A 27,500-nucleotide genomic window follows, 5' to 3' on the forward strand; every position below is an offset into this window, starting at 1 on the left:
TGTGGTGGTGGTGTGGTGATGGTGTGGTGGTGGTGGTGGTGTGGTAGTGGTGTGGTTGTGGTGGTGAGAGGTGGTATTGTAATTGTGGTGATGGTGTGGTGGTGGTGTGGTTGTGGTGATGAGAGGTGGTTTGGTAATTGTGGTGATGGTGTGGTAGTGGTGTGGTTGTGGTGATGAGAGGTGGTATTGTAATTGTGGTGATGGTGTGGTGGTGGTGATTGTGGTGATGGTGTGGTGGTTGTGATGGTGTGGTAGTGGTGTGGTTGTGGTGATGAGGGGTGGTATTGTAATTGTGGTGATGGTGTGGTGGTGGTGGTGGTGTGGTAGTGGTGTGGTGGTTGTGATGGTGTGGTAGTGGTGTGGTTGTGGTGATGAGAGGTTGTATTGTAATTGTGGTGATGGTGTGGTAGTGGTGTGGTTGTGGTGATGAGAGGTTGTATTGTAATTGTGGTGATGGTGTGGTGGTGGTTGTTGTGGTGATGGTGTGGTGGTGGTGTGGTGATGGTGTGTGGTGGTTGTGATGGTGTGGTAGTGGTGTGGTTGTGGTGATGAGGGGTGGTATTGTAATTGTGGTGATGGTGTGGTGGTGGTGATTGTGGTGATGGTGTGGTGGTTGTGATGGTGTGGTAGTGGTGTGGTTGTGGTGATGAGAGGTTGTATTGTAATTGTGGTGATGGTGTGGCAGTGGTGTGGTTGTGGTGATGAGAGGTTGTATTGTAATTGTGGTGATGGTGTGGTGGTGGTTGTTGTGGTGATGGTGTGGTGGTGGTGTGGTGATGGTGTGTGGTGGTTGTGATGGTGTGGTAGTGGTGTGGTTGTGGTGATGAGGGGTGGTATTGTAATTGTGGTGATGGTGTGGTGGTTGTTGTGGTGATGGTGTGGTGGTGGTTGTGATGAGAGGTGGTGTTGGGGAGTATTGATGGGTGTGATGTTTGGTGGAGAAATTCTCTCTCTCTCTCTCTCTCTCTCTCTCTCTATCTATCTATCTATCTATCTATCTCTCCATTGCCAGACGCCTTAATCTCGTAAGAGGTGGCCACAAACAAATCGCCTCCATATCGTCCTGTCCTCTGCCATCTGTCTGCTCTTCCCTCAACTTGACACGCTCCTCTTTCATATCTCTCTCTCCACTCCTTCCCTCCATCTCATCCTTGGTCTCCCCCTCCTCCTCTCCGCCTCACTCACATACACTCTTCTAGTCAGTCTCTCATTTTCCATCCTCTCCACGTGACCAGACCATCTCGAAGCATTTCTCTTAACGCTTCTGAGAGAGAGAGAGAGAGAGAGAGAATAAAGTATAATTCTGGTTGAAGATTTTGGATTTGTGAAAGATGATTTTTTTTTCTTTGCATTAAAAGAAACAGGGATTTTTTTTAAACTCAAAAATATAGAGTAAAAATTCAGAAATTGTGTATATGCTCTCTCTCTCTCTCTCTCTCTCTCTCTCTCTCTCTCTCTCTCTCTCACTCTCTCAAAGGACTAAGAAACTATGTCGATTAAGAGTTTGATGGAATTATTTTGGCATCCTATCCACTGCGTCCCCTCCCTCCACCCTCCTCTCTCTCTCTCTCTCTCTCTCTCTCTCTCTCTCTCTCTCTCTCTCTCTCTCTCTCTCACAAAGGACCAAGGCAGTGGATCCCAGCCTTTTTCGGCTCGTTACCCAATTTAACATGGTACATTAAGCCTGTTGACCCCATTCATATATAGATAGATAGATAGATAGATAGATAGGTGGGTAGATAGATATAGCATACATCTTAAAAGTTCACTATTCCACTCCTCTCGCCATACATCATTAACAACCTCAAGCACTCATCTGCCTGTGGACCAGACAACATAAGCAACATTCACCTTAAACACCTAGGACCACAAGGCATACAAGTACTCACCAACATATCAAACTACAGCTACTCACACAGCATAATACCCAACATCTGGAAGCATGGCAGTATCATCGCTATCCCTAAACCCAACAAAGACCCCACGTTACCCTCCTCACATCGCCCCATCACACTCCTCTGCACCCCCTCTAAAGTCACTGAACGACCGGTATCACAACTAGTCACACCTCACATTCCCCTAACCCAGTCACAACATGGCTTTAGGCCACTACACTTCACAATCACCCTTCTTACCGACCTTACACAGAGAGTTTTCGATGGCATGAATTCAGCTAGGCCACCACACAGAACACTCCTAGTCACACTAGACATTAGCAAAGCTTTTGATGCCATCCCCCGCCACAACCTCACAAACAAAATACTCAACACAAACATGCACAATAACACAAAAAGATGGCTGGCAAAGTACTTAGCAGGCAGATGTGCACACGTAACATTTGCCGGTCAGTCTTTTAACATCAGAAACTTCACAAACGGCGTCCCCCAAGGATCTGTTTTGTCCCCTACACTCTTTAACCTATACATGCACGACATACCCACACCCCACACACCACAGATACACATAGCTTCCTATGCAGATGATATAACACTTACATGTACGCACCAAAACGCAAACACAGCTGCACACATCATTCAACCTTACCTCAACACACTACACGAATGGTTCACCACAAACAGGCTCAAAATAGGCCCAGCCAAATCTACAGTGACTCTTCTCACAAACTGGACAGCAGAACACAGTCACATCCCACACCACACACACACACACACTCACACACACACACACACACACACACACACACACACACACACACACACACACACACACACACACACACACACACACACACACACACACACACACACACACACACACACAAAATCCTTGGTGTAACATACAATACATCAGTGTCATTTAAGCAACACATCACAAACATTAAAAACAAAGTAACACCAAGACTCAGTGCTTTGAGGTCACTTGCCCATACAACATTCGGACACAACAAAGAAACCACCACCACAGTATACAAACAATACATACGTTCAGTGATGAATTATGCAAGCCCTGTCTGGGCTTCTAACCTGACCAAAACAGACTACAACACTCTACAGACCATACAGAATAAGGCCCTAAAAATAATCACAAGCTGCACAGCTACTACACCCACAGATCACCTATATCAAGAAACCAAAGTCCTCAAAGTCAAGGATCACATAGACATGAGAGGCACCCAGTTTCTTGCTGCAGCCTCTACAAACCCACAACATCCACTACATTACATGGCAGCACATCCACCCACACCAAGGAACATCAAAACAACACCCAGCACACGATACCATACACAAATACTGTCATCTCTCTCCCCTCGCCCACCTCAGACCAGCTTCCAGAAGCATATCCTCACTCAGATCACTCGCCGCTCCATTCAGTCACTTAAAGACAACACACAGCTGCATGCACGGCCTCCTGACATCCACCATTCTGAGTCTTATCTTCCTTGTGAGGACAGGGTCCACCTGGCCAGGCTGAGATGTGGGCACCATCCAGCCCTCTTAAGCTACCAGAAGAGGCTGGATGACTCCGTCGCTGATGCCTCTCCAGGATGCAACACAGCACCCCATACTATTAAGCACATTATGGAAGACTGCACTGCACACAATCACCTACGCCAACAACACAACATACACTCTTTGGGAGCTCTGTGGGAAAGCCCGGTCTCGGCCAAAGCCTTCCTAAGGGACTCGGGGCTGCTCGGCCGGACTGCCTAGGGAACAACTACTGCTACTACTACAGTAATATCTAATTATACTGGACAGTACACATACATACCTGCCTAGTTCCACCTCAGCTGCTGCTCATGAGGAAACTGACAGCGACAGTGTGAGACAGGCTGAGTGACTGGCTGTTTCCTGAAGCATACCTGTCAGCCACTCCCACCTCCCACACACGTAGCTGTATTTTTCAGATTTTTTTTTAATAATAGTTTTTAATACATATTGTTTTTAGTTTTCACTTTATTGCTCACCAGGTTTACATTAAGTTGGTGTATGTTTCCTGAATTATATATTTGGTGGTTTATACAATATCATATACGGTATATTATTCAGTATACTTCTTCCAGGCGTCTTACTGTTTTCTCGTTTCCCCAAATTCCTCGACTTTTTTTTTTCTTCCCTCCGTTACCCCCCCTCCAAAAAAAAAAAAAAAAAAAATTAGCCATATTACCCCCGGGGGCTAATTTACCCCCATTTTGGAACCACTGGACTAAGGAACTATGTCGATAAAGAGTCACATGGAATTATCTTGGCATCCTACCCAATCGTCCTCTCTCTCTCTCTCTCTCTCTCTCTCTCTCTCTCTCTCTCTCTCTCTCTCTCTCTCTCTCTCTCTCTCTCTCTCTCTCGCCTCACTGCGCCTTTTCGCTGAAATTGATGGGATGGGATGGGAATGGAGTGGAGGAGATTGAGAGGATGGGATGGAAAGGTGATAAAGAAATGGGAAGGGAAGGGAAGGGAAGGAAGGGAAGGGTAGGGAAAGAAAAGGAAGGGAAAGGAAAGGAAGGGAAGAGAAGAGAAGGGAGAGGAAGGGTAGGAAATGGAAAGGTAGGGAAGGGAAGGGAAGGAAAGGCAAAGGAAAGGAAGGGTAACATCTTAAATTTCCACCTGTCCTCTCACCTGCAGCCCTAATTACAATGTACCTGCCCATCGCCGCCTTGGGTTACCTGGAGTTCGGGTCGCGTGTGGACGTGAATGTACTACTCACCGTATCTGGAACGTCCGTCACCATGGTCCAGGTATCGTACGCTTGGATTTTGTCGTAAGTTACAAGCTGGTCCATTTTTTCGTAACTTACAAGGTGATCCACATTTTTCGTAACTCTCAAGGTAGTCCATAATTTCTCTCGTAACTTGGTCCATATTTTTTTTCGTAACTCAGTCCATGGATTTTTTTCGTAACTTGGTCCATAGATTTTTTTCGTAACTTACAAGGCAGTCCATTAATTTTTTTCGTAACATACAATATGGTCCACAATTTTTTTCGCCTCAGTCAGCGGTATCAGTGTCTGTCCTGCATCACTTATCCATTTTCTATTCCCACTGCCACACCCGCGCCCACACCGGCAGAGTGAGCCGTCCCCGCGAGACACAAGAACCGCTGGCTGGGTGTCAAGTGGAGGGCTATGTTTGGACTGCCTCATATTAGTGTTATAGAGTCGAATTTTGAGTGGCTTAAGATAGATAGATTGATAGATAAATAGATAGGTAGGTAGATAGATAGATAGATAGACAGACGGATAGATAGATAGATAGATAGGTAGATAGGTGGATGAATAGATAGACAGATAGATAGATAGATAGATAGGTGGATGAATTGACAGACAGATAGATAGATAGATAAACTGACAGACAGATAGATAGATAGATAGATAGACAGATAGATAGATAGATAGACGGATAGATAGATAGATAGATAGATGGATAGATAGATAAGTTGTGGGAGGGGAAAAGGAATATGTTTGGGGGAAAGGGAGAATATGTACAGGAAATGGTATCATGATGCTCGAGTGACAGATGGCAGAGAGAGAGAGAGAGTGAGAGAGATGGATGGATGGGTAGATAGATAGATAGAGACAGATAGAATAAGAATGCGTGATTGGGAGAGAGAGAGAGAGAGAGAGAGAGAGAGAGAGAGAGAGAGAGAGAGAGTGAGAGAGAGAGAGAGAGAGAGAGAGAGAGATGGATGGATGGATAGATAGACAGACAGATAGATAGAATAAGAATGCGTGATTGAGAGACAGACAGACAGACAGAGGATGAAAGAATGGATAGATAAATAGAAAGATGGATAGACAGACAGATAATAGATGGACGGACAGATAGATAGAAAGACAGACAGATAGATAGAAAGATAGATAGATAAAATAAGAATATGTGAATGGAGTGAAATGGGTGCACTACTCTCTGAATGCTCCCCCTGCAGGCCCTGATGCTACTTAACAACGTCTTCACCTACCTTTTGCTGGTCAACCCCCTCTCGCAAAACCTTGAAGAAGCAGCCTCTCTCTCAGCAGGTAAGAGTCAGTAGTCAGCAGGTAAGAGTCAGTAGTCAGCAGGTAAGAGTCATTGATCAGCAGGTAAGAGTCAGTAATCAGCAGGTAAGAGTCATTGATCAGCAGGTAAGAGTCAGTAATCAGCAGGTCAGAGTCAGTAGTAAGCAGGTAAGAGTCGGTAGTCAGCAGGTAAGAGTCAGTAGTCAGCAAGTAAGAGTCAGTAGTCAGCAGGTAAGAGTCAGTAGTCAGCAGGTAAGTCATAATCAGGAGGTAAGAGTCAGTAGTCAGCAGGTAGGAGTCAGTAGTCAGCAGGTAAGAGTCAGTAGTCAGCAGGTAAGAGTCGGTAGTCAGCAGGTAAGAGTCGGTAGTCAGCAGGTGAGGGTCGGTAGTCAGCAGGTAAGAGTCACTAGTCAGCAGGTAAGAGTCACTAGTCAGCAGGTAAGAGTCACTAGTCAGCAGGTGAGAATCAATAATCACCTGTGCCCTTAAGGCTTTTTCATCCAGTGACTCATTTTTTGCTAACACCAGAAAATATATATATTTTTTCAATTTAGGAAGGTGCTCTCGTAGTGAAGGGGTTCAGTCTATACCCACTACGTAGTCCAATTCTTTCTTCCATACTCAGACGTGGTTCTAAGACTTGCATAACCACAGGAAAATTCATGTTCTTAAACCATTGCTAGTGACTCTCCACTTTCAGATGCACTGCCAAATACCTGTTAATAATTTAGTGTTCCAGCCGCCAGTGTGACCCTCCTCATTCACACTGACATGCACATTCACACTACACTCTCTTGCCATCTAGCGTGACCCCTCCATCCATACAGGCAAGCACATTCACACTACACTCTCTTGCCATTTAGCGTGACCCCTCCATCCATACTAGCAAGCACATTCACACTACACTCTCTTGCCATCTAGCGTGACCCTTCTCATCCACACTGGCAAGCACATTCACGCTACTCTCTCTTGCCATGTTGTTATCCCTGCAAACATTTACAGATTTACACAAGAGGGATGTTTATTGTTCATTGTTTGCAGAATAATTGTGTTTGGAGCATAACGGGAGTGTTGATATGACTGTGGGGTGTTTGTTTATTGCTGTGTGTGTGTGTGTGTGTGTGTGTGTGTGTGTGTGTGTGTGTGTGTGTGCTTGTTTGTATGTTTGTGTTATGCCTCTCGTATCCCAGTCAAAATCACTACATCCTTTTTCCATTACACGTAGGTCACTGTTGCTATAATTACAATAACAACGTAACTACATGGATTATAATACGTTTGAGTGGATGTAACACTATGATTCGTGCAGCACTTTTCTCAATCGGCATTAGTTTCCCCACTCTAGCATGATAATCTAACTCATGCTAACTTCATTCTGACAGCACACCATTTCTCATCCTTCACATATAACACACTCAACAGTCTCTCAAAATTTTAGTAACTTCAGTCCTTTTAGCAGTAACTTCCTTGTGGCCGAACTGGTGTGCTTCCTGAATTGATAGATTTACAATGCACACACAACCTATCAGCAACATGTCTTCCCAAAGTCTTATAAATACTGATGAGGAAAAAAAAAATGGAGACAGTAAGAGAGCTATTTCCATCATCATCATCATCATCATCATCACCATCATTTTCCCAGCTAAGGATGGGGTGAGGTAGGATCCTAAAGTAAGGAAAGTACGAATGTGACACAGCTATCAACAGCGTCAAAATATACACTGATAAAATAATAATAATAATAATAACAACAACAATAAGAAGAAGAATGATAATAATAATAATAATAATAATAATAATAATAATAATAATAATAACAATAATAATAATAATAACAATAATAATAAAAATAATAATAATAATAATAATAATAATAATAATAATAATAAACTAAATCCTTAAAATTCGGATGGGGTTCGTGAGTGCTTCGAATCACCATCAAGCTCTTGGGTAAAAAAGGTCTGGAAGATGATGATGAAGAGCAGGAGGAGGAGGAGGAGGAGGAGGAGGGAGCATAAACGAACCAGCAACTAAAACTTAAAATTCATTCTAACTTGATTCGCAGAGTTCGGATGGCGTCGCTGCCTGCTTCGAACCACCATCGTGCTGCTCGGGATCGTGGTCAGCCTCGCCGTGCAGAACTTTGGCCGGATTCTGAACCTGATCGGGAGCTGTGCCGTTCCCATGCTCTCCTTCATCTTCCCTCCCATCTTCTACATCAGGCTCTGCGACTCAACCGAAAACCCGAACTGGCCGAGAAGGTATGGTTCTTAGTGTGAGGCTGGCTAAAACGGATGGTGAGTTGAGATTAGTGCGTTTCATAGTGTTTGTAGCTCCCCCCTCCTCCCCTCCTCTCTCTCTCTCTCTCTCTCTCTCTCTCTCTCTCTCAAGGGGTGGGAACGCTTCTATTGTTATGTGAATGACGTTTATGCAAAGGAGGGAGGGGTGACCATACGCCTTTTCTTTCCACTTTCTTTTTCTCAGGTAAACGCACACCAGGCCGTCAAGAGGCGAGGATAAACTCACTCTAAAACTTTTTTCTTTGAGGGAATCTCTTGAGTTGGCGGAATTTTCTTCACGTAAAAACAAAAAAAGAAAAAAGGGAGAGAAGAAAATTACGTGTATGTGGGAAGGACAGGGCATAGAGGAGTGGCCCGGGATCGTGTGTATAAAGGATTCGAGCCTGTTTATAAAGAATCCTAACCAGTTTATATAAAGTAGTAGTAGTAGTAGTAGTAGTGGTGGTGGTGGTGGTGGTGGTGGTAGTAGTAGTAGTAGTAGTAGTAGTAGTAGTAGTAGTAGCCCAAGGTTCATCTGAAACACACACACACACACACACACACACACACACACACACACACACACACACACACACACTTTTTTTTTTCTTTTTACGTAAACAGAACACCTTTAACGCAGGAAATTCCCCAGAGAAGGAAGTTGTGAGCAAGCATATTTTGGCCTCTTTACTGCACGAGATGCGTTGCTTCAAGAAAAAGAAAATGAGAAGAAGAGGAAGAAGCCTTTGGTCACCCCTTCCTCCTTTGCATAAACCTCATTTATTTAACGACAGAAGCCCCATCCCCCCTGGAGAGACAGACAGACAGACAGGGAGACAGAAAGCCAGACAGAGAGACAGAAAGACAGACAGAGACTTGACAATGACCTTCCCTCTGGTGGCGTACGGAGTGAGTGTGAGAGAGAATTCCAGGCCACAGTGCCCCCACCCCTTCTCTACCCCCGTTGGGCGTGTGGCTGCATATTCAGGAGCCCCCAACGCCGCGTATGTGCTTGGGAAAGTGAGTGTTGGGGTCACTTTCATCGTGCCGGGAATATATGAGTTTTATGTTCATTTTTTTTTACCTTGTCGCCCCGTCCCTCCCCCCGCCCACCTTCCTTGACCCCCCTTGTTCCCCTTGCAGTTACACCACCTACTTGCCTACCTACTTGCCTACTTACCTGCTTGTCTACCTACCATCCTTCCTACCTACCTGCCTACCTACCTACGTACCTGCTTATTCTTTTTACCTATCATTACTACTGCCCAATAACCTGCCTACCCAATTACTCATTCACCTGACTATCTACCTGCCTACTTACTCATTTATCTGCCTACCCTCCTACCCACCTACTTACCCACTAACCTACCTACCCACTTACCCATCTACCTACCTACCTACCTTCCTACCTACTTACTCATTTATAAACCCACCTTCATCCAACCTACTTACCCACTAATTCACCTACCCACTGCCTACCTACCTACCTACAACCTATCTATCTACCTACCTACCTACCAACCTTCCTACCTACCTACCTACCTACCTACCTACTTACCTATTAATCAGAGACCCACAGCCGTATTCATAAAAGATCCTAACCAATAATTCCCAGCAAGAAGCCTCCATACATATAAATTCTTACCAAAAATAAATTACCTTGTTATGTATATTCTTTAACTTTCTTGAGTCGCTTGGAATGTCTTCTAAGGGAAGGTTAGGACTCAGCAGCCACTCAATCGTCTGCTCTACCTGCTTTCGTGTGGTCGATAGGTCTAGTATTAACCCTTCTTCCTCCTCTGGGCTGCATGAAATCGTCTGAAATACAATGGGATATATTTAACAGCCTAATTACGTGACTAATCAATTAATTCTTGAAAATTACACAATATTTCTTCAGTTTAGGAAAGGGGTCTCGAAGGGAAGGGGTTAAAGGAGGCTCTTCGTGGCCTCTCCAGTACACACACACACACACAAACACACACACACACACACACACACACACACACACACACACACACACACACACACACACACACACACACACACACACACACACACAGATAGATAGATAGATAGATATTTTATTGACTACAACAATACATTAATACTGGTAATTTAGGTAATTACAGTGATTTGAGGTCCAACATAATACTTAATCTGATTCATTTAGGACTATCCTTAACTTTATACAGTGTTTGTTATGGCACACACACACACACACACACTCACACACACACCGCTCGCTGGCTCAGTGGTAACGTTCTCGAGAGCTTGCCATCTGGTAGACGGGAGTTAGAGCCTCGCTCAGGTTGCGAAAAGTTTCACTAAGTGGGTGGTTACTGTCCCCCTTGAGCAAGGGGACGGGTGTGTGCGTGTGTGAAGGTCACAGCCTTGCCCTGAGATCGGACTATATGAGCTCTCAGCTCCCTTCCGGGAGGGTAAAAGCTGACGATCACGACCATCAAGTGATTCTGACCGACCCGGTGAATTACACACACACACACACACACACACACACACACACATCACACACAGTCTCTCCTGTGTGTGTGTGTGTGTGTGTGTGTGTGTGTGTGAGAGAGAGAGAGAGAGAGAGAGAGAGAGAGAGAGCAGAAAATAACACAAAAATAATTACCTCATTTTAACCAAACTGGGTGGAAGGACTGAGGGTCAACCAAGGGGCTGATACATAGCTCTTGCTTTTGTTTTCCTATAGACCAAACATGAAGGTCACAGTACTAGCTCAAAGTTCGACCTAGCAGAGTGAACTTTGATCATTTTTACTGTTTTTTTTATTTAGGTCAGTCTTGCTGGAAGGGTTGAAGGTAAGGCAAGAAAGTTGGAATTCGATTTTGAGCACAAGTAGGCAAGGATAATGGTAGGCAAGTCAGGGTTCGATCTGTTTGCCTGTGAGAAAAATCAACTCAAGTAATTTCTTATCTAATTTGGATCAAGCTTGAAGAAAGGGTTGAGGATCAGCCAAGGGGTCAAGGAGCACCTGTTGAGTTCGAGCATGTTCCGCATCAATTTCGAAACACGGTACTGAATCACGCCTTTGGTTCCTTCTTTCTTGGAAAAAAAAAGTACATCACAGGCGGGGAAAAGTACATTAATTTATTACATGTACAGTACTATATTACTTCCAAGCACTTTTTGATCATTTTTATTTTCAAATATTTTTTTCATTAATTATTTCCTAACATTTCACTATCATGCGCCACTATCACAGGTGTACGCTGATTAGATGAACGAGTCTATTGTTCACGGCGGGGGAGTTGTGTTCACTGACTGGATGGACGAGTCTATTGTTCACGGAGGGGGAGTTGTGTTCACTGATTGGATGGGCGAGTCTATTATTCACGGCGGGGGAGTTGTGTTCACTGATTGGATGGACGAGGCTATTGTTCACGGCGGGGGAGTTGTGTTCACTGATTGGATGGATGAGTCTGTTGTTCACGGCAGGGGTGTTGTGTTCACTGATTGGATGGACGAGTCTATTATGCACGGCGGGGGTCTTGTGTTCACTGATTGGATGGCCGAGTCTATTATACATGGCGGGGGAGTTGTGTTCACTGATTGGATGGACGAGTCTATTGTTCACGGCGGGGGAGTTGTGTTCACTGATTGGATGGACGAGGCTATTATGCACAGTGGGGGTGTTGTGTTGACTGACTGGATGGACGAGGCTATTGTTCACGGTGGGGGAGTTGTGTTCATTGATTGGATGGACGAGGCTATTATGCACGGCGGGGGTGTTGTGTTCACTGATTGGATGGACGAGTCTATTGTTCACAGTGGGGGTGTTGTGTTGACTGACTGGATGGACGAGGCTATTATTCACGGCGGGGGTGTTGTGTTCACCGATTGGATGGACGAGTCTATTGTTCACGGAGGGGGAGTTGTGTTCACTGATTGGATAGGCGAGTCTATTGTTCACGGCGGGGGTGTTGTGTTCACTGATTGGATGGACGAGTCTATTATTCACGGCGGGGGAGTTGTGTTCACTGATTGGATGGACGAGTCTATTATCCACGGCGGGGGAGTTGCCTTCTCTAAATAATTCTTTTTCTTCTGTACTATTTTTCTTATTATCAGAGCTTTAAAATATCGCGCTTCTGTTTATTTTGTTTATTTTTTAGATTATAAGCCAGACCCCCCTTTTCCCCCCTCCCTCCTTCCTCACCCCGTGATCCCTGACCTCGTTCTCCCTCCCCCCTCCCCTTTTCTTAGGACCCTTCTTCTCCTCCCCTACCCAACGCACTCCCCTTCCCCCCTCCCCTATTCCTGCTCCCTGCCCCCCCTCCCTCCCTTTCCTTTCTCTCCCCCTCCCCATCTTTCCCTATCCCTCCCCCTTCCCTCCCCTTTCTCTCCCTCTTCCCCCTTCCCTTCGCTTTTCCCCTCTTTTCTCTCTTTCTCTCCCCCGGTTTCTCCCCTTCTCTCATCCTCCCTTTCCCTGCTCCCTCCCTCTTCCCTCCCTGCTCTGCGCCTCCCTTCTCTCTTTTTTCCACTCTCTCTTCTTTCCCCTCCCCTTTTCCTCCTTCCTCCTGGTCTCCTCCCTCCACGTCCTCCCTCCTCGTCTCCTCCCATCCTCAGGCTGCTCCCCCTCCTTCTCCTCAATCTCTCAGAGCCGTGAAGCCAATTACGTTTCTTCAAGTCGTGGAATTTCTTAGCACCAACTCTTAAGATATTTGCCGACACCTTAAGATTTACGGACGCGTGTTTTGCTTGCGTTTTCCTGCCGGCTGAGGCTTTAAAACGCTTTAGCTGTGGAACGTCTGATGATTTTTTTCCTTTTTTTATATACAAGGAAGAAGGAACCCAAGGCCAGAACCCCGTAAGACTGTACCCTCCAAGAAAAAAAACAAAAAACTAAGAGGGAGTGAAATGCAAGATCTTTGAGTTAATTCCTTCACTAATACTACAAGATCTTTATAGTCTGTATCCCAGCTATAGAGAAAATTTTAATATATAGATAACTAAGCCTGTCAGGTAAAGCCAGGATTCCAGGAGCTTGATTGGTGTGTGAATGAGTGTGTGGCCCATATTTCTCTTCTTCATGCTTATTCTTCCTTGCTTTCTGGATCCTACTTCATCCAATCCTTAGGTGGGAAAAAAAGGTGATGACGATGATGATGATGACGGTGGTGGTAGTGATGGTGATGATGATGATGGTGGTGGTGGTGGTGGTGGTGGTGGTGATGATGATGATGATGATGATGATGGTGATTATGATGGTGGTGGTGGTGGTTATTATTATTATTATTATTACTATTATTGTTGTTGTTGTTGTTACTATTATTATTATTATTATTGTTGTTGTTGTTACTATTATTATTACTATTATTATTATTATTATTATTATTATTATTATTATTATTATTATTATTATTATTATCACAATCATCATCACCATCACCATCACCTAGAATGAAGTGAGATAAGAGTCCTAGAAAGCAAGGAGAGATAAAACACAATAGAGGGAGAATTATCAGAAGCATGCCCAGTGAAACAGATCATAAAGACGTAGAGGAGTGGGTGGCATAGGGTAGGATAGTGTGTGATAGTGTGGTAGTAGTCGTAGTAGTAGTAGTAGTAGTAGTAATTGTAGCAGTAGTAGTAGTAGTAGCAGTAGTAGTAGTAACAATAGTAGTAGTAGTAGTAGTAGTAGTAGTGGTAGCAATAGTTGTAGTAGTAGTAGTAATTGTAGCAGTAGTAGTAGTAGTAGTAGCAGTAGTAGTGGTAGTAGCAGTAGTAGTAGTAGCAATAGTAGTAGTGGCAGTAGTAGTAGTAGCAATAGTAGCAGTAGTAGTAGTAGCAATAGTAGTAGTAGTAGTAGTAGTAGTAGTAATTGTAGTAGTAGTAGTAGTAATTGTAGTAGTAGTAGTAGCAGTAGTAGTGGTAGTAGTAGTAGCAATAGTAGTAGTAGCAGTAGTAGTAGTAGCAATAGTAGTAGTAGTAGTAGTAGTAGTAGTAGTAGCAGAAGTAGGGAAACAGTTGAGGGACGTTTGCATAACCATGTAGTTGATCCGCCAGGTCATATCAGTGCCACCACGTGAAGGCGTCTCTCTCTAGGACCAATACACCCTGTGAAGAGGGACGCTGTATGTCGTCCGGTGTGGTCAATGGGAAATTCCAAGTGACAAAGTTCCCCTAAAATATGGAGGATCCGAGGAAGGGGTGCGTGGAGAGGAATGTGGAGGATGGGCTGGGATGGTGATGGAGGGTGTGGCAGCGGGAGGTATGCACTCTGTAAAAATCGGCCTTGCTAATGGAGTGCTCTTGACGGGGTGAAGGTTAAATGGGCGAAAAACAAAACCAAAAGATGCAGCAACAACATCAAACTAAGCACGCGCCACTCTCACTTACCTTACGCCGTCAAATGCAGGTGAAAGAGTGAAAAAAATTTGCGCAGACTTGATGAGATTGTGAAGCAGCGTAAACAGTCTCTCTCTCTCTCTCTCTCTCTCTCTCTCTCTCTCTCTCTCTCTCTCTCTCTCACACACACACACACACACACACACACACACACACACACACACACACACAGTCCATTTATCATCCTTCCCAAGCAAGAGAGAGAGAGAGGGGGGGGGGCTTGAGCTGAATAAAATCGTCTGGAGGAATCAAAAATAAAAATCGAACTGATCTCCCTCCCCACCAGGCTACCTCCATGAACCCCTGAGAGAGAGAGAGAGAGAGAGAGAGAGAGAGAGAGAGAGAATACAATACTCCTTTCACCTTAACATGGCCCAGATTTTCGTCTTTTTACAGCATCTACCCAATGATAAAAAAAAAAAAAAAAAAAAGTACAATACATCTCTACATCCATCCCATAGCACTTCTTTGTGACTAGTATCTTATCCTAGTGCTAGTCCTTTTAAAACAGCTCAACATTCAGGATGGAGGGATGGCAATTTTAGGCCAAGTTTGAGTAGAAGGAGTATAGTAATGAAGGAAAATAATGAAGGCTGAATATGGCTTGCTGTTGAAAAGTCTGTCTCATGTAAAATTTAATCGCTTTATATCTCAAGCATCAAGAGATGAAATAAATCAATAAAGGGGTAATAAAGAAGAGGAATAATTCAATAAATGTATAATTGGAGTGAAGGGGTAAATTGCATCTCGGTTATAGGGATTATGCATTGTTAATGGAGAGTCGTTTTTTTCAGAGATTATAGATGCCGTGGAAAGGGCTGATTGCTTTACACACACACACACACACACACACACACACACACACACACACACAACACACACACAAAGAGAGAGAGAGAGAGATTAAACCGTAACTCGAGAAAGGACTGCTTAAAGAGATGAAGAGAAAACTTGTAATGCAAAGGGAAAGAAAGAGGAAGGGTGTTAATCGAAAAACGAGAGAGAGAGAGAGAGAGAGAGAGAGAGAGAGACTACTGTATATCACACCAAAGAAAATTCACCTCATTCACACCTGTAACTTATTCTCTTGGTTATTCTCATTTTTTCCTGCCTATTCTGTTTATGTATTTTCCACGTCATTCTTACTATTTTCTGCCGATCTTATTTCGACTTAGACAGCACCCAGGTAGTGGAAGGGTTAATGTAGCCTTCAGCAAACCGCTCTAGGTCGAAAAGCCTCTCTAAGCTTAAGAAAAATCGTCTGAAGGAGGCGAGGAGGAGATGAGATGAGGTCACGATAATTAAAGACGATAAATGCGTTACTGAATGCACAGGATGATGGGCCAAAGGGGAAATTGTTAGCGATACAGGGAAATTGTTAGCGATACGGGGAAATTGTTAGCGATACAGGGAAATTGTTAGCGATACGGGGAAATTGTTAGCGATACCGGGAAATTGTTAGCTATACAGGGAAATTGTTAGTGATACGGGGAAATTGTTAGCGATACGGGGAAATTGTTAGCGATACGGGGAAATTGTTAGCTATACGGGGAAATTGTCAGCGATACGGGGAAATTGTTAGCTATACGGGGAAACTGTTAGCTATACGGGGAAATTGTTAGCAATACAGGGAAATTGTTAGCGATACTGGGAAATTGTTAGAGATACTGGGAAATTGTTAGCGATACAGGGAAATTGTTAGCGATATGGGGAAATTGTTAGTGATACAGGGAAATTGTTAGTGATACAGGGAAATTGTTAGCGATACGGTGAAACTCTTATTGATACAAGGAAATTGTTAGCGATGTGGGGAAATTGTTAGCGATACGGGGAAATTGTTGGCGATACTGGGAAATTGTTAGCGATACGGGGAAATTGTTAGTAAATACGGGGAAATTGTTAGCGATACAGGGACATTGTTAGCGATAAGGGGAAATTGTTAGCGATACGGGGAAATTGTTAGCGATACAGAGAAATTGTTAGCGATACGGGGAAAATGTTAGCGATACAGGGAAATTGTTAGCGATACGGGGAAATTGTTAGCGATACGGGGAAAATTGTTAGCGATACGGGGAAATTGTTAGCTATACGGGGAAAATGTTAGCGATACAGGGAAATTGTTAGCGATAAGGGGCAATTGTTAGTAAATACGGGGAAATTGTCAGCGATATGGAGAAATTGTCAGCGATACAGGGAAATTTTAGTGATATGGGGAAATTGTCAGCGATACAGGGATATAGTTAGCGATACATGGAAATTGTTAGCGATACGGGGAAATTGTTAGCGATACTGGGAAGTTGTTAGAGATATGGGGAAATTGTTTGCGATACAGGGAAATTGTTAGCGATACCGGGAAATTGTTAGCGATAAGGGGAAATTGTTAGTAAATACGGGGAAATTGTCAGCGATATGGGGATCTTGTTAGCGATACGGGGAAACTCTTATTGATACAGGGAAATTGTTAGCGACGTGGAGAAATTGTTAGCGATACGATGAAACTCTTATTGATACAGGAAAATTGTTAGCAACGTGCGGAAATTGTTAGCGATACGATGAAACTCTTATTGATACAGGGAAATTGTTAGCGATACCAGGAAATTGTTAGCGACGTGGGGAAATTGTTAGCGATGTGGGGAAATTTTTAGCGATGTGGGGAAATTGTTAGCGATATGGGGAAATTGTTTGCGATACGGTGAAACTCTTATTGATACAGGGAAATTGTTAGCGATGTGGGGAAATTGTTAGCGATACGGGGAAATTGTTAGCGATGTGGGGAAATTGTTAGCGATTCGGGGAAATTGTTAGCGATACGGGGAAATTGTTTGCGATACTGGGAAATTGTTAGCGATACGGGGAAACTGTTAGCGATACGGGGAAATTATTAACGATACTGGGAAATTGTTAGCGATACGGGGAAATTGTTAGCGATACGGGGAAATTGTTAGCGATGTGGGGAAATTGTTAGTGATACAGGGAAATTGTTAGCGATACAGGGAAATTATTAGCGATACAGGGAAATTGTTAGTGATACAGAGAAATTGTTAGCGATGTGGGGAAATTGTTAGCGATACTGGGAAATTGTTAGCGATACTGGGAAATTGTTAGCGATACAGGGATATTGTTAGCGATACTGGGAAATTGTTAGCAATACTGGGAAATTGTTAGCGATACAGGGATATTGTTAGCGATACTGGGAAATTGTTAGCAATACTGGGAAATTGTTAGCGATACAGGGAAGTTCTTAGCGATACAGGGAAAATGTTAGCGATACAGGGAAATTGTTAGCGATACGGGGAAATTGTTAGCGATACGGGGAAATTGTTAGCAATAAGGGGAAATTGTTAGCGATAGATTGTTGGTGGAAATATTAATAAACGATGCCTGTGACAATACTGAAGAGAGAGAGAGAGAGAGAGAAAGAAAGAGAGAGAGAGAGAGAGAGAGAGAGAGAAGGGGGGGCCTTGAGCTGAATAAAATCGTCTGGAGGAATCAAAAATAATAATCGAACTGAACTCCCTCCCGACCAGGCTACCTCCATGAACCCCTGAGAGAGAGAGAGAGAGAGAGAGAGAGAGAATACAATACTCCTTTCACCTTAACATGGCCCAGATTTTCGTCTTTTTACAGCATCTACCCAATGATAAAAAAAAAAGTACAATACATCTCTACATCCATCCCATAGCACTTCTTTGTGACTAGTATCTTATCCTAGTGCTAGTCCTTTTAAAACAGCTCAACATTCAGGATGGAGGGATGGCAATTTTAGGCCAAGTTTGAGTAGAACGAGTATAGTAATGAAGGAAAATAATGAAGGCTGAATATGGCTTGCTGTTGAAAAGTCTGTCTCATATAAAATTTAATCGCTTTATATCTCAAGCATCAAGAGATGAAATAAATCAATAAAGGGGTAATAAAGAAGAGGAATAATTCAATAAATGTATAATCGGAGTGAAGGGGTAAATTGCTTCTCGGTTATAGGGATTATGCATTGTTAATGGAGAGTCGTTTTTTTCAGAGATTATAGATGCTGCGGACAGGGCTGATTGCCTTATACACACACACACACACACACACCGCTCGCTGGTGCAGTGGTAACGCTCTCGCTTGCCAACTGGTGGACGGGAGTTCGCGCCTCGCTCAGGTTGCGAGAAGTTTCACTGACGAAGTGGGTGGTTACTGTCCCCCTTGAGCAAGAGGACGGGTGTGTGCGTGTGTGAAGGTCACAGCCTTGCCCTTAGATCGGACTATATGAGCTCTCAGCTCCCTTCCGGGAGGGTAAAAGCTGACCATCACGACCATCAAGTGATCCTGACCTACCCGGTGAATTACACACACAAAGAGAGAGAGAGAGAGAGAGAGAGATTAAACCGTTAATCGAGAAAAGAGTGCTTAGAGAGAGGAAGATAAAATTTGTAACACAAAGGGAAAGAAAGAGGAAAGGTGTTAATCGAGAGAGAGAGAGAGAGAGAGATTAAACCGTAAATCGAGAAAAGAGTGCTTAGAGAGAGGAAGAGAAAACTTGTAACACAAAGGGAAAGAAAGAGGAAAGGTGTTAATCAAGAGAGAGAGAGAGAGAGAGAGAGAGAGAGAGAGAGAGAGAGATTAAACCGTAACTCGAGAAAGGACTGCTTAAAGAGATGAAGAGAAAACTTGTAATACAAAGGGAAAGAAAGAGGAAGGGTGTTAATTGAAAAACGAGAGAGAGAGAGAGAGAGAGAGAGAGAGAGACTACTGTATATCACACCAAAGAAAATTCACCTCATTCACACCTGTAACTTATTCTCTTGGTTATTCTCATTTTTTCCTGCCTATTCTGTTTATGTATTTTCCACGTCATTCTTACTATTCTCTGCCGATCTTATTTCGACTTAGACAGCACCCAGGTAGTGGAAGGGTTAATATAGCCTTCAGCAAACCGCTCTAGGTCGAAAAGCCTCTCTAAGCTTAAGAAAAATCGTCTGAAGGAGGCGAGGAGGAGATGAGATGAGGTCACGATAATTAAAGACGATAAATGCGTTACTGAATGCACAGGATGATGGGCCAAAGGGGAAATTGTTAGCGATACGGGGAAATTGTTAGCGATAAGGGGAAATTGTTAGCGATACAGGGAAATTGTTAGCGATACGGGGAAATTGTTAGCGATACCGGGAAATTGTTAGCGATGTGGGGAAAGTGTTAGCGATAAGGGGAAATTGTTAGCGATAAGGGGAAATTGTTAGCGATGTGGGGAAAGTGTTAGCGATACCGGAAAATTGTTAGCGATACCGGGAAATTTTTAGCGATATTAGGAAATTGTTAGCAATACCGGAAAATTGTTAGCGATACCAGGAAATTGTCAGCGATACGGGGAAATTGTCAGCGATACTGGGAAATTGTTAGCGATACTGGGAAATTGTTAGCGATACTGGGAAATTGTTACCGATACTGGGAAATTGTTAGCGATACAGGGAAATTGTTAGCGATGTGGGGAAATTGTTAGCGATACGGGGAAATTGTTAGCGATACGGGGAAATTGTTAGCGATACAGGGAAATTGTTAGCGATACAGGGAAATTGTTAACGATACGGGGAAATTGTTAGCGATACAGGGAAATTGTTAGCGATACAGGGAAATTGTTAGCGATACGGGGAAATTGTTAGCGATACGGGGAAATTGTTAGCGATACGGGGAAATTGTTAGCGATACAGGGAAATTGTTAGCGATACGGGGAAATTGTTAGCGATACAGGGAAATTGTTAGCGATACAGGGAAATTGTTAGCGATACAGGGAAATTGTTAGCGATACAGGGAAATTGTTAGCGATACGGGGAAATTGTTAGCGATACGGGGAAATTGTTAGCGATACGGGGAAATTGTTAGCGATAGATTGTTGGTGGAAATATTAATAAACGATGCCTGTGACAATACTGAAGCGAAGAGAGAGAGAGAGAGAGAGAGAGAGAGAGAGAGAGAGAGAGAGAATGTTAGCATAAAGTGAAGCAAAATAGACAGATAGATAAATCGATAGATAGATAGACAGATAGGTAAATAGGCTGAGGTAGACAGAGATAGACACATAGATAGATAGATAGATAGATAGATTGGTACTAGATAGATATACCGAATGAGATTATCGATAACTGAAGGGAAAATAGGAAATAAAACGAGAGAGAGAGAGAGAAAGAGAGAGAGAGGGAGAGAGAGAGAGAGAGAGAGAGAAAGAACTGTGGATTTCATTAAAACAACTTAGGATCCTTTTTTCCTTTCGTAACTAAGATTAATTTTGCAGGATACTCAAGGGACGTGTTAAATTTCTTTCTCCCCTACGCTTGTCTCTCCTACGATAAAAAAGCAACTTAGTTAAAACCGAGAATTGACGTAGTAGTAGTAGTAGTAGTGGTAGTGGTAGTGGTGATAGTTATTGTAGTAGTAGTAGTAGTAGTAGTGGTGGTAGTAGTAGTGGTGGTGGTGGTGGTGGTGGTAATTGTAGAAGTAGTAGTAGTAGTAGTAATAGTAGTAGTAGTAATAGTAGTAGTAGTAATAGTAGTAGTAGTAGTAGTGGTAGTAGTAGTAGTAGTAGTAGTAGTAGTAGTGGTAGTGGTAGTAGTAGTAGTAGTAGTAGTGGTAGTGGTAGTAGTAGTAGTGGTAGTGGTAGTAGTAGTAGTAGTAGTAGTAGTGGTAGTGGAAGTGATAGTAGTAGTAGTAGTAGTAGTAGTAGTAGTAGTGGTGGAGGTGGTGGTGGTGGTAGTCATTGTAGTAGTAGTAGTAGTGGTAGTAGTAGTAGCAATAGTAGTAGTAGTAGTAGTAGTTATTGCTGTTGTTTTTGTTGTTGTTGTTGTTGTTGTAGCTCCACTGAAATGTGAACCCAGTGGACTGCAGGCTGAAGTTGCCCCCATCCTGCAGTCCACCATCCACCTTTCGGGGGATAGGGAGGGAGTTGAGGGACGTTTGTATACCCAGGCAGTGGAGTCGCCCAGTTATATCAGTGCCTCCACGTGAAGGCGTCCCTCCCCTACCATCAGCAGCAAAAAGTGAAAAGGTCCTAGGGTCAGGTGGAGGGTGAGAGAGTAATTTGGAGTTAGGAAAAATGAAAGAAAAAAAAAAATCGTCCTTAACTTGGAGGGGTTGGCCATTTCACCTCGAGGGCGTCCTTCCCTTCACTCCTGCCTCCTCCAGACGGTTCAGGTAGCGCATACCTCCTTGTTGAAGGGGTTTAAGCAAGCAGTCTTTAATCCCTATCGTTAGCAAAATCTCCCTCTTTAGCAAAATAAAAAACCGTCTGGAGATAGCGAGAATAATATTTAAAAAAGAAATAGTCAGCCCCTCGCACTGTATTCCCGTCGCTTCCCTAACACCAATTCCTTAGCGATTTATTCTTGGATACGACAGGTTAATATTATACTTTATTTATGATGTGTATGGAGATATTAGAATTATTTGTCACAGCACAGGGGTGTAATGAGCAAAATAAATCGCTACGGAAGAGGTGTTAGGGAGCTTCCGTAACCAGTGAGTATACAGGCCTCCCCATGCTGAGTAAAATCGTCTGGAGAGAAAGAGAAAGATTATTAATGCGTCCACGGGCTGAAAGGGTTATATCTGGTGCCGGGTGGGGGAGGGGGAGAAGATGTATTGAAGCATATGAAAGGATATTGCGACGCTCTGAAAGGAAGGAAGGAAGAGAGGAAGGAAGGAAAGAAGAGTGGAAGGGAGGAAGGAAGGAAGGGGGGAGGGAGGGAGGAAGGAAGGAAGGAAGGAGAGAGGTAAGGAGGGAGGGAAGAGGAGAGGTAGGGAGGCAGGGAGGGCAGTAGAGTGACAGGCAGGTAGAAAGGTAGGCAGGTAAGCAAGTAGCAAGAGATGGAGGAAGGCAGGTATGCAGACAGGCAGCTAAGCAGAGAGGCAGACAGGTGAGCAGGAAGGTTAGCAGGCAGACAGGCAGGTAAGCAGACAGAGAGGTGGGTGAGCAGACAGACAGGCAGAACCAACACAAACACCCTGCAATCTTTATCTTCAGGCATATTCATCTCGCTGCTGTTGCTGTTGCTGTCGGTGGTGTGTGGCGACGTAACACACACACACACACACACATTTATATAGATAGACAGATAGTTAGGTAGATAGATGGAATGATAGATTTGTGGATATATGGATCATGGGACAAGGAAGAAGTACAATATGCCGATGCTGACTTGTTGCTCTCTAATTGTAAATATTTGTGGTCAGTGAGGCGTGAAAGCAGTTGTAGATAGGGCGAAGTGATGACTGTTGAGAAGGAAGGGGATTTTAGAGAGAGAGAGGGAGGGAGGGAGGGAGGGAGAGTGTGGCATTTTGGAGCCGCGGACTGGGAGGCCCTCAGGCAGTACTTCTTTGATTTTCCCTGGAATGATTATTGCTTCCATGGCCGTGAGCCATCTGAGTGTGCCTTGCGCATTACGGAGGTTATTCTCTTGGGCATGGAAGCTACATTCCTTTCTCATGTCCTTTGACTAACGCAAGAAAGCCTTGGTTTAATCACGCTTGTTCTAATGCTGTCCGCAACAAGGAGAAGGCCTAAAAAAGGTACCGGAGCCAACCCACCCCTGAATCACATCATCTTTACGTTTCTCCCCGGAATCGTGCTAAGTCTGTTCTTCGCTCTACTAAAAATAATTTCATCCATACTAAATGCTCTCAACTCTCCAACTCGAATTCTTCCCGCTCCTTCTGGCACCTTGCCAAAAATCTTTCTAACAACTTTACCTCATCATCCTTCCCTCCTCTTTTCTACTCTGATGGTTCTGTAGCTATTTCTTCTACTGATAAAGCAGATCTCTTCGCACAGACTTTTTCCTCCAATTCCACCTTAGACGATTCCGGTGCTGTTCCTCCATCACTTCCCCCCTCTGACTTCCTCATGGCTGACATTAAAATTTCTTCAGTTGATGTATTTTCTGCCATTACTGGCCTCAGTACTAACAAGGCATATGGGCCTGATGGGGTCCCTCCTGTTGTTCTCAAGAACTGTGCTTCTGTGCTTACACCCTGCCTAGGCAAACTCTTTCGCCTTTGTCTGTCAACTTGTACCTTTCCTTCTTGCTGGAAGTTTGCTCTCATTCAGCCAGTCCCAAAGAAGGGTGACCACTCCCAACCCTCCAACTATCGTCCAATTGCTTTAACGTCCTGTATTTCAAAAGTTTTCGAGTCGATTCTTAATAGAAAAATTTTAAGGCATCTTTCCTATCACAACCTTCTTTCCGATCGTCAGTATGGGTTCCGTCAGGGACGCTCCACTGGCGATCTTCTCACCTACCTTGCAGACTCCTGGTCATCCTCCTTTCGGGACTTTGGCGAAAGCTTTTCCATTGCACTTGACATTTCAAAGGCTTTCGATCGCGTCTGGCATAAATCTTTAATTTCCAAACTGCCCTCCTACGGTTTCTATCCTTCTATCTGTGCCTTCATCGCTAGCTTCCTTTCTGGTCGTTCTATAGCCGCTGTTGTAGACGGCCATCGTTCTTCTCCTAGATCTATCAACAGTGGTGTTCCTCAGGGCTCTGTCCAATCACCAACTCTCTTCCTTTTATTCATCAATGATCTTCTAAGCTGTGCATCTAACCCTATCCACTCATACGCTGATGACTCCACCCTTCACCTTTCCATTCGGTTCCCGCAACGCCCATCTCAACAGTTACTTCAACAAACAAGGGATGAGGCTATGGCACACCTAATGTCTGACTTGGCTCGTATCTCTGACTGGGGTAAAAATAATATGGTTGTCTTTAATGCATCTAAGACTCAGTTCTTACACCTATCAACCCGACAAAATCTTCCACAGGTATACCCACTAATGTGTAATAATATTCAGCTTAATCCTGCATCATCCTTGAACATGCTTGGGGTTTCATTTACTCGGGACTTATCTTGGAAAGGTCATATTACATCTCTTGTAAAATCTACTTCCAAGAGATTGGGTGTGCTAAGCCGACTCCGCTCTTTCTTTACCCCTGCACAATTGTTGACTCTATACAGGGGTTTTATCCGCCCCTGTGTGGAGTACAACTCTCATGTGTGGGGAGGCTCCCCACATACAGCTCTTCTCAATAGGGTGGAGTCAAAGGCTTTTCGTCTCATAAACTCTCCTCCTCTTACTGACTCCCTTCAACCTCTGTCTCTTCGCCGCACTGTTGCATCTTTATCTCTTTTCTATCGCAACTTTAATGGTCACTGCTCCTCTGAACTGTCTGTTTGCATTCCTCCACCTCTACGATGGGCGCGTAGCACCCGTCTGGCAGCAAACTCTCATCCCTTTTCTGTCCAACTCTCTAATGCAAGAGTTAACCGTTACTCCCAGTCTTTCATTTATGCAACAGGTCAGCTCTGGAACTATCTCCCTCTGTCTGTATTTCCTGCTGCCTATGATCTCCAGTCTTTCAAACGCAGTGTGTCCAGGCATCTCAAAATGATCGGATCTTGAATTTGGCTCTCTATTGTATTTTGTTTTTCTCTTGGAGGGAACTGTTACAGCGGGCTCATGACCTTTGGTTCCTTCTTCCTCGCATAAAAAAAAAAAAAAAAAGAGTGGCGGGTGCTATGAAGGCCTTGATACGGAATAGAAAACGAGTGTGGAAAGTATCAGGGGTAACAGTACCATTTAGAACAGACTTAAAAATAACACAAACATAAGAACTAAAGACAGGAAGAGAAACTGGACTGCCTGGGAATGTGTTAGAGATATTGTACGTAGACTGAAAAGAAAAAGATGCCAATTTATAGAGAGGTTCGTGAAGGATGTGGAGTTAGGATGTATTCAGATGTTTTGCGTACGTGTAGTGCTTAGTGATTAGGTCAGGAATACCTTGCAGGTGAAAATTACTCATATAATGTTCAGCTGTGTTACCTGCTTAGTATTTTTCTGTAATCTATTTTTTTTTTTTTTACTATTTGATGATGGTGATGAGTCATTATCATCATCATCATCATCATCATCATCATCATCATCATCAGTGACAACAATATTTTAACCCTGGTTCTTCGTAAAAATAGAGTGGGTACAAAATCATCATCATCATCATCATCATCATTCATTATCATCACCATCAGTTTCATATCATCATCATCATCATCATTCATCATTATCATCATCATCATCATCATCATTCATCATTATCATCATCATCATCATCATCACCATCAGTTTCATATCATCATCGTACCATCATCATCATTCATTATCATCATCATCGTCATCATTATCATCACCATCACTTTCATATCATCATCATCATTATCATTATCATCACCATCACTTTCATATGATCATCATCATCATCATCATTATCATCACCATCACTTTCATATCATCATCATCATCATCACCATCACTTTCATATCATCATCATCATCATCATCATCATCATCATCATTCCAACTCCCACTCAGATTTGGGATAGTTTGGGATAGTAGAGTGAGCTGGGGGGAGGGCAGCCAAATGGTGGGTGACAGAGTGACTTGGAGGCGTTTTGTCTGCGGCCACCCTTTGCGGGATTAGGGCGTCGGGCTATAGATAGATAGATAGATAGATAGATAGATAAAAACGGCAGTGATCACCTGGACAGTATATATATTTTTTCAAACTGTTTATTAAAGTGATTCTGTTTATAAACTCAAAAATATAGGAAACAAAAAAGGAAAAAAACAAGCACACTTATTATCGCCATGTTGGATCAATGCTAATCCTTTACATGTGTTTGGAGCCACTTATTGTGTGTGTGTGTGTGTGTGTGTGTGTGTGTGTGTGTGTGTGTAGCCATATGTCGGTGATGAAAAAAAAAATATGGATGTTATTTCTGTCTATCTGTCTATTGCCAGACGCCTTAATCCCGTAAGGGGTGGTCACAAACAAATCGCCTCCATGTCGCCCTGTCCCCCACATTTCTCACTTTTTTATATGTGGAGTGAGTTCCGTATTTAGCATGCTATTTATACGAGTGAACCTGCATGTTGTATAGACTCTTAACACACTACAATTATTGATTTATTTACTGTACTGGGCAACACACACACACACACACACACACACACACACACACACACACACACACATTTTACATCTTGCAAACACTGTACACATCACGAGTTTTACTTACATGCTGGGCCACGAGAAAGAGAGAGAGAGAGGGGGGGGGAAACAATATTCACATGTTTTACTTAATGATCATAAACAAATTAATTCAGTGGTTTATTCTGGGAAAGAATTTTATGTCTCCTAATCTAGCCTTATCTCGCCTGCCCTTCCTATCCTTATCATCTTTCTAATCTAACCAATTTCCTAACCTAACATTCTTCCTTAACTAACATCACTCCCTAACATCACCGTTCTCCTAACCTCACTGTCTTCCTAACTTCACCACCCTCCTTACCTCACTATCTTCCTAACTTCACCACCCTCCTTACCTCACTATCCTTCTAACTTCACCACCCTCCTTACCTCACTATCCTTCTAACCTCACCACCCTCCTAACCTCACTACCTACCTAACCTTCCATACGACCTTCCTCACTATTCACCTTCCTAACCTACCTTACCACCTTTCTGACAAACAGTGATGATGATGATGATGATGATGATGATGATAATAATAATGATGATGATGATTGTGATGATGTGTTCCGGGTTGATGATGATGATGATAGTGATTTTGATAATGGTGATAGTAATGGTGGTGGTGATGATGATGATGATAATGGTGGTGTTGATAATGGTGGTGGTGATGATGATGATGATAATGGTGGTGTTGATAATGGTGGTGGTGATGATGATGATGATAATGGTGATGTTGATAATGGTGATAGTAATGGTGGTGGTGATGATGATGATGATAATGGTGATGATGATGATGATGATGATGATGATGATGATGATGATGATGATGAT

General features: G+C 43.4%; 1 protein-coding gene across 1 annotated transcript in view; it reads left to right on the forward strand.

Annotated features, from left to right (window-relative positions):
• LOC145406618 (uncharacterized) overlaps window positions 1-27,500 on the forward strand; it is a 43,957-nt gene that overhangs the window by 16,222 nt on the left and 235 nt on the right. The window contains exons 6-8 of the mRNA XM_080277693.1: window positions 4,584-4,696; window positions 5,883-5,973; window positions 8,018-8,213. Coding sequence (XP_080133819.1) covers window positions 4,584-4,696; window positions 5,883-5,973; window positions 8,018-8,213 — 400 coding nt within the window. The remainder of the gene's footprint in view (window positions 1-4,583; window positions 4,697-5,882; window positions 5,974-8,017; window positions 8,214-27,500) is intronic.

The sequence above is a fragment of the Coenobita brevimanus genome, chromosome 71 (genome assembly GCF_032717465.1).
Source record: "Coenobita brevimanus isolate Jiangsu-jjx chromosome 71, ASM3271746v2, whole genome shotgun sequence".
Taxonomy (NCBI): Eukaryota; Metazoa; Arthropoda; class Malacostraca; order Decapoda; family Coenobitidae; genus Coenobita; species Coenobita brevimanus.